Below are 7949 nucleotides of genomic sequence, written 5' to 3'. Positions count from 1 at the left end.
GATTAAGATATTAAGTGAATAATAAAGGTCTACCGTTTTCCAGAACAATGCCCATCTTGTTTCAACAGCACTGCGAATCAGTTGATATTATGGCATTAAATTTCATAGTTTTGCTGAAAATGACATTTAAACGGGATTTGCATTCTAGGATAAGAAATTTCCAAGATTGATAGCAGATATTATATATGTTCATCAAGGTTGATGCAACCATGAAATCTAGTCCCTCATGAAAATTATTGATTTCATGGTATTCTGACATACCCGGTTTGAAAATTTATCTGAAGGGAGTTAACCAGACTCACATAACATGAACGTTAAGCTTTTGTCTTACAGCGGAAGGTTACCTGCATTGTACAACTTGTAGAGAAGGGTACACTGGCAACCTGTGTCATCATTGTGCCAATGGTTACTATAGAGACCATGCAGCAGCTCCCTCAAAGTGCATAAAATGCCAAGGTTGCCATGATATAACACCAGGACTGATCTGTGATCCATTCACTGGTATGTAGATTTTCTCCCAATCTTTTAACATTTGCTCAAAATGAAACTTGTAGTAGAACGGCAACTTAATGTCACCACCCCATCCCAAGATAGAAATTAAACCAATCTAAAAATAAAATTACTGACACAGACTGGAGTGGGTGGTAAATATCATAAAAACAAAGAACTGGACTTTTAGACTTTGACTCATCAAGGTTCAGTGTGAAATCATACTTCAGATTTACATATATATATATATAAAAAATGCAAAAGTTTGTACCGGATCAAGTATATTATAAAGAAAAAATAAACAACATTACATGAGTAACATTATATTTGCCTACCGGTTTCGTTTATACTCATCAGGGCAAATAAAACAAAAAAAAATTGACGCCATATTGTTTTATTTGCCCTGATGAGTATAAACGAAACCGGTAGGCAAATATAATGTTACTCATGTAATGTTGTTTATTTTTTCTTTATATATATATATATATATATATATAAAAGTTCAATTTGTAAGGAATAAACAGCAGCAGACTTCTGTGTTTTACAATTATTTTAATTCTTCACTGCAAGCGCTTTCAATACATATATCTTCAGGCAGTTTACATTTTGAAATGCAAATTGAACTTTTATATATTTTATACCTGCACAAGGATTTTACTGACTTTTTTAATATATATATATATATATATATATATATATATATATGTAATTAAGTTCTGAAATACCTGATTGGTATATGCCTTCTCACTTACACACAGCTTAAATAAAATTTCTAAAGGAAGAGATTGAAACTTAGTATGTTTACACTTGCACTATATGAGAATGTTTATTCAGGGAGTTCAAATGTTCAGGCTGCATAGGAGTGTACAGCAAATGAAACTGCACAAAAGGGCAAAACTGGAAAATCCCAGGTCTTATTGTAGAAATAATTGCAGCTATGCTCTGTAAACTACCGTTGAATAATGTCCTAATTGTTTAAAATAATTAACTACCTAAGGCCTTGTACAAAAGCAAAATTTTTGGGATTTTTCTTTGTTTTAATTAATATAAGATAGATACATGGGTACATAATTATAAAAACTGATGTGTAACACTGTCTTACCTTTTGTTTTGTTACTTTCTGATTGACAGCTTCAGCAGTTTTCATTCATGCAATTGAGTGATAATCATATAGGCCAGGTCCTTGTGTTTACACCTTTGTTTTCAGTATGCTAACATGTTATTAATTGGATGCAAATTTTGAAATATAGGTAATTACATATCCATGATCTTAGTGTCTAAAAATAATTATGTATTATTATTTATAACAAAAACAAATTTAACGCAAAACACTTTGATGTGGAGTTATTGATGAGATGTGAAAATACAGTCAAACTTGTCTATAAAGACCACCCTTGGGAGAGCCAAAATGTGGTCTTTATTGGGAGGTGGTCTTTATTCACAAGTTAAAATACACTGTTAATGTTAAAATGGGAAACAAAACATGTGGTCTTTATGAGAGCCAGGTGGTCTCTGTTCAAAGGTGGTCTTTAACGCAGGTTTGACTGTAATTGCGTTATTGAAAAAAAAATGTATATGTCTACAGATATTGGAATAAATATAGGGATAATAGACGATTTTTTGTGTATTAACATGTGAAGAAGCCTGTAGGAATGTCTGTGACGGAGACCGAAAGACTGGTTTCGCCAGGCAAGGTGTTTGTCATTTATAAGAAGGAAGTATGTCTGTAGTTCTTAATCTTCCATCTCTTAATAATGTGAGGAAGTTGTCTGTTTCTTGCAGAGAAGACAGGTTAGTGTAGATATAAGCTGTATATCTGAAGTACTGTTGAATAGAACTGTCAAATCCACATGGAACAAAAATCATAATTGAGATAAGCATGTATGTTATACATTTCAGGAAAATGTTTGAACTGTCATTATAATACAACCGGAGAAAAATGTGACAGGTGTTTGGACGGGTTCCAAGGTGATCCATTAAAACATATTCCATGTACGCCTATATGTAAGTATATTTGCATATTTGTAACATGACTAAATGATTAATGTTGAAGGTCAAAAAATGTCTATAGTAACAAATTTTTATACTTTAAGAGTTTGTTTTTATGTCCCCGGCATTACTGATGCGGGAGGCATATAGTGATTGTCCTGTCTGTTCGTTCGTTCATTCGTCCGTCAGTACGAGGTTAACCAAATGGGACCGTTTCGTCTAGCATCAATACCCCTTACTAGAATGACTTGATACTAATGCAGATGTAACCTGTGACCATTCCTCATCTTCAGACATCATCTGACCTCAGTTTGACTTTGACTTCATTTTGGACTTAGGTTGCTTTATATGGGCCATCTCTTGGTTAACCAAATGGGACCGTTTCATCTAGCATCAATACCCCTTACTAGAATGACTTGATACTAATGCAGATGTAACCTGTGACCATTCCTCATCTTCAGACATCACCTGACCTCAGTTTGACCTTGAACTTGACCTCGTTTTGGACTTAGGGAGCTTTGTATCGACAAGGATGCCACGGGGGGCATCAAGCTATTATTGCACGCAGCTTCTTGTTTTTAACTTAAAATGATAATTGAAAGTATATTATCTCTCTCATGGTCTCTGTTGCTATGTGGTTACTATCACTGACTTTAAATCACTTGCCTGTTACCTCTGTGGGTTTGAGCCTTGCTTCACTTGTGTTAAGAGGAAGCCATCCAGCTGTCTTATGGAAGGTTGTTGGTTCAACTTTATTTGACAATTCCTCAAATGATGCCTTGGGGGAAGTTGAGTGAATACACAGAAGTCTATATTAAACAACATAAAATTATATCAGATTATCAGTTTAAATTATTTTATTCAACATTTGCAGATAAATATTTACACTCACACACAGAAAATTCCTATGGAATTGGAAAATGTTTTTAACAACACATTTTAACTTTTTTCCCTATTAAATAGGTATTATTGCAATATTCTACAAGGTTTACATGTGAAGAACAAAAGCAAGTTTTACTAAAATATTCTCTAGTATACACATTTCTTTATCATCCACAGCTGAGAAAAACACGAGTCCGAAACCACCAGCTGCCGGCATCATTGCCGCCATTGTCGTCGGTACGATTGTTCTCCTGTCGGGAATCGTTGGCTTTATTGTGTACAAACGCAGCCATAACTTCCCTAAAAACAAGCCATTCTGGACGATCGAGTTTAAAGAGGATCATGATGATGTGAATTTCAGCGCCATTCCGGATGATGAACTGGAACGCCAGCACGATGACATGCAATTTTATGAGTCTCAGTCAAAAGGAAAAAATAAGTTGCCACCGTACTCACAGTTAAGAGAAGATATATGAAAAATGCAAGACATGTGCCTTTCTTTTAGACTCAAGGTTGTGAAAAATGCATTTAGAATATAGAAAAATATCTAGTTTAGTCAGTTTAGATTGTCAAGTGTAAGAAGATAGAGTGGATGAGGTTAATCAGTCTTTGAAATGAGACAATATATGTATTTTTTTCATTTGTTGCAATATTAGATAGATACGTTGCACGAGTGAATTCCGCCTACGCATTAGCTTTTAATTAGTGCTCATTCCTTCCAACTACGCAAAACATTCTAATTTGTTGAAGACCTTATAAAGGTCGTACTGACTGTATGGCTTTTGGTCATTGTTAAGTGTTGTTCTAGATAGGATGTTTTAACAAATTTAGCTTCTTTTTTTTATTTAATGCAATTGCATATATGTATAGAATGTGCGTAACAATCTCATACAAGAAAATTGCCATAGAAACCAATTTGTCAAATTTAAAAGTGGGTTTTTGTAGGTGAACTTGTGTGTACTAAACTGCAGGTGCAATAGTGATCAAATTCTGACAGTGGGATTTTTTTTTCCAGTGTACTTGATGGTTTTATGTATTTCAAACATACAACCATATATTTCCTTTAATAATATTACTGCTAGACTCTGTATTATACATTTTTTTAACCCATTTAGTTTTAACATGTATGTAATTTTTGTGTTCTTTGTTGCAATTTAAGTAACCTTGCTTCAAATAGAGCTAGTCCAGTAAAATTTCTTTTTATGTTTTTTTTTTTTTTTTACTGAAATGGAGTGAGGGTTATTATCTGTTGATCTGATTTTTGTGATTTTGAGAAATGTCTATTTGCATATTTACTGTTCAAGCTTATTTTTATCCAGTGACTACAGTAGTGAGAATTGTTTTAAAAATTATTACCTAACCTTTTTAACTGCTGAAATTGACTCACTTGTTCATTACATGCTTCATTGTCAAATTAGATGTTTTAATTATGTAAGTGTGTGATAGATCAATTTACCATCTAATGAATCAAGGTTGTGTCCACTGTGCTATGCCTTGTAAGTGAAAGATTTTATTAAGAGGGTCAGTAAATGATCTATGCTTTTTTAAATGTCATTTGACTGTATGTATTTTAACACTGTTTCATATAAAATTTAATATGTATTTTATTCTATATTCCTTTCATTGGGTTCATTGTCACATCTATAGCTTATTAGCTTTGTATCGAGAAATACACACAAGTTCAGTAGTCGAGATAATTGGTTAGGATGGCAGTATTAATATGCAATAGAACAAGTACATTTTTCTTAGTGCATAGCTAGCTCAATAGGGAGAGCGCAAATCTACGGATCACAAGGTTGTGAGTTATATCCCCGGGCAAGGCATATGTTCTCCGTGACAGTGTGTTAGAAGACATATGTGTCAGAAGTAATTTTGTCCTCCACTTCTGATTTATGTGGAGAAGTTGGCAGTTACTTGGAAAGAACAGGTTTGTACTGGTACAGAAACCAGAAACACTAGTTAGGTTAACTCCCCTCTGTTTCATAACTGAAATACTGTTGTACAACAGTGCTAAACCTAAAACATACAAACTCAGTACATAGCTGATAAACTTTTTATTACTACTCATTAGTAAATGATATAGATTGGTTCTTTAGGATGAAAAGAATTGAAAATATCTATGTTAATGAAGTTTTTAACACAAATACACATATCAAAATGACTTAACACACCCAAAATAAATATTGCTGTTCGAGATTCCATTGTAAGTTATTGGAAGTTTGTAAGAAAAGATATCGGTTGTATGAGTGCTGCTGATTGCTTTAAAACTTCAGCGTACTGTTGAAAGTGTAATTTAAATACTTAATATGATGGAAAGAACAAAAGTTGTTTTTTTTCTAAATATTGACATTACTGTCACTTTGGGCTACGCTTTCACATTTTTATACTTTAATCTCTTAAGTCTGCTAGAAATCAAAAATGTAATATTTCTCTGTATTTTTAGAAACCATTGTCTATTATACTACCTTTTTCCGCTTGATTTTTCAATAAAAATAATACCTTTATTACCTCCAATACTGAAGGGCATGAACTAATAAGCTTCAGCAGTTCTAGGCATACAAAAAATTAATCCAATAAATTAAATATCTCTTTAACAGATGTTTGTGACACTAGACTTGATGTAAATTCTGAGCATTGGTTTTATTTCAAGGGTGTAAGATTCCCAACTGACAGCATTATATATGTGTAATGATTTTAAAGTTGTTTAAAATGTGTGTCATGTTTGAATCCTCATCTAAAAAACGAGGTCTTCATTTTTTTTTGTAGTTCATTTTTTAACTCAAAATTTTATATATAAAAAACCTGTACATAGTAAATATGCATGGTGTTGGATATATTTTTTTTTTTTATAACTGCAAATGTTGAAGAACTTCTGTGACATAACGTTTTGTGTCCTTAAGATCTAACCATGTAAACATGGAAGTAATTTGCATAAATGGCAGTCAGACATCAAATTTTAGTGCACAGTTTTAGTTCTGCCTTAAAATTTACTGATTACAGCTGTTACACTCTTATTTAATAACTTTTATCTTTTTGTTTTATTTTCTTGGATTTTAGCTAAATCCTAAGTGGTTTTAGGACAACTTGTGTTTGTAAAGAATTTTAATCACTATCTAACCGTACTGTTGCATGATGGTAGGAGATTACTAGCAGGGTCTGAACACTTGTTTTTGCTGTATCTCTGTGTTTCCAGCAGGTATAAAAGTTTTGATTCCACAACTTGAGTAAATGATGTGAAACCAAAATTTTTAGTCCTGTTTGGTGCTATGTAATAGGCACTGTATTGGTGCACTGTAAAACTCAAATCAACATGATTTTCAAAACAGTTTTATGATAAAATATTTACTTAAGGTATTCGGTCCACAAATAAGCAAGTTTTATGTAACATTGCTATTAAAATATATCAAATATTGGTGCCTGATAAGCTCATATATCTTGGTATCATTTGAAAGTGTATTGTGTACTCAAAAAGAATATATAAATTACATGACAAAAATATGTTACAGAATTTTCATTTTTTTACTTTATAGTTTTCAATGATACTTCAACAGAAATCCAGTTATTACAGTGTAAGATTTATCATTTCGCAGTCAAAAAACATGACTGTAGTGATTCATGTGCTATTATGGTCTACTTATTTACTAGTTCTTGTACAACAGACACAACTTTTTCAAATGATACCAAAAAAAACTGGTTCTCCAGACATCAAAATGTCATCTATTTGTTGATGGGTTGGTTACCCTAAGTAATTTTGGTTAAATGAGATACAGTTATACATTGAGGTCTATGGCCATTAGCTCAATATTCTTTTTATAGTGGTTGTGCATATACCGTAGATACCCATGTATAATGCGCAGTTTTTAGCTCACATGTCACAAAGTGACAGTGTGAGCTTTTGTGATCGTGCAGCGTCCGTCGTCCGTCGTCCGTGCGTCCGTGCGTCCGTGCGTCCGTCCGTGCGTAAACTTTTGCTTGTGACCTCTCTAGAGGTCACATTTTTCATGGGATCTTCATGAAAATTGGTCAGAATGTTCATCTTGATGATATCTAGGTCAAGTTCGAAACTGGGTCACGTGCGGTCAAAAACTAGGTCAGTAGGTCTAAAAATAGAAAAACCTTGTGACCTCTCTAGAGGCCATATTTTTCACAACATCTTCATGAAAATTGGTCAGAATGTTCACCTTGATGATATCTAGGTCAAGTTCGAAACTGGGTCACATGCCGTCAAAAACTAGGTCAGTAGGTCAAATAATAGAAAAACCTTGTGACTTCTCTAGAGGCCATATTTTTCATGGGATCTGTATGAAAGTTGGTCTGAATGTTCATCTTGATGATATCTAGGCCAAGTTCGAAACTGGATCAGCTGCGGTCAAAAACTAGGTCATTAGGTCTAAAAATAGAAAAACCTTGTGACCTCTCTAGAGGTCATACTTTTGAATGGATCTTCATGAAAATTAGTCAGAATGTTCACCTTGATGATATCTAGGTCAAGTTTGAAACTGGGTCACGTGCCGTCAATAACTAGGTCAGTAGGTCAAATAATAAAAGAACCTTGTGACCTCTCTAGAAGCCATGTTTTTCATGGGAAC

The 7949-nt window shown here is 33.4% G+C and overlaps 1 protein-coding gene across 1 annotated transcript; it reads left to right on the top strand.

Moving 5' to 3' along the window:
* Positions 1-333: 333 nt before the first annotated feature.
* LOC128555017 (multiple epidermal growth factor-like domains protein 9) lies at positions 334-7025 on the top strand (the record flags this gene model as incomplete). Its single annotated transcript, XM_053536367.1, has 3 exons — positions 334-501; positions 2389-2493; positions 3538-7025. Coding segments are annotated over 3 exons (572 nt in total), but the record flags the coding sequence as incomplete, so codon positions are not given.
* Positions 7026-7949: the final 924 nt, after the last annotated feature.

The sequence above is a fragment of the Mercenaria mercenaria genome, unplaced genomic scaffold, assembly GCF_021730395.1.
Source record: "Mercenaria mercenaria strain notata unplaced genomic scaffold, MADL_Memer_1 contig_944, whole genome shotgun sequence".
In the NCBI taxonomy this organism is placed as follows: Eukaryota; Metazoa; Mollusca; class Bivalvia; order Venerida; family Veneridae; genus Mercenaria; species Mercenaria mercenaria.
Note: the sequence above shows the minus strand (reverse complement) of the source record. Positions and strands in the feature narration are given on the sequence as shown.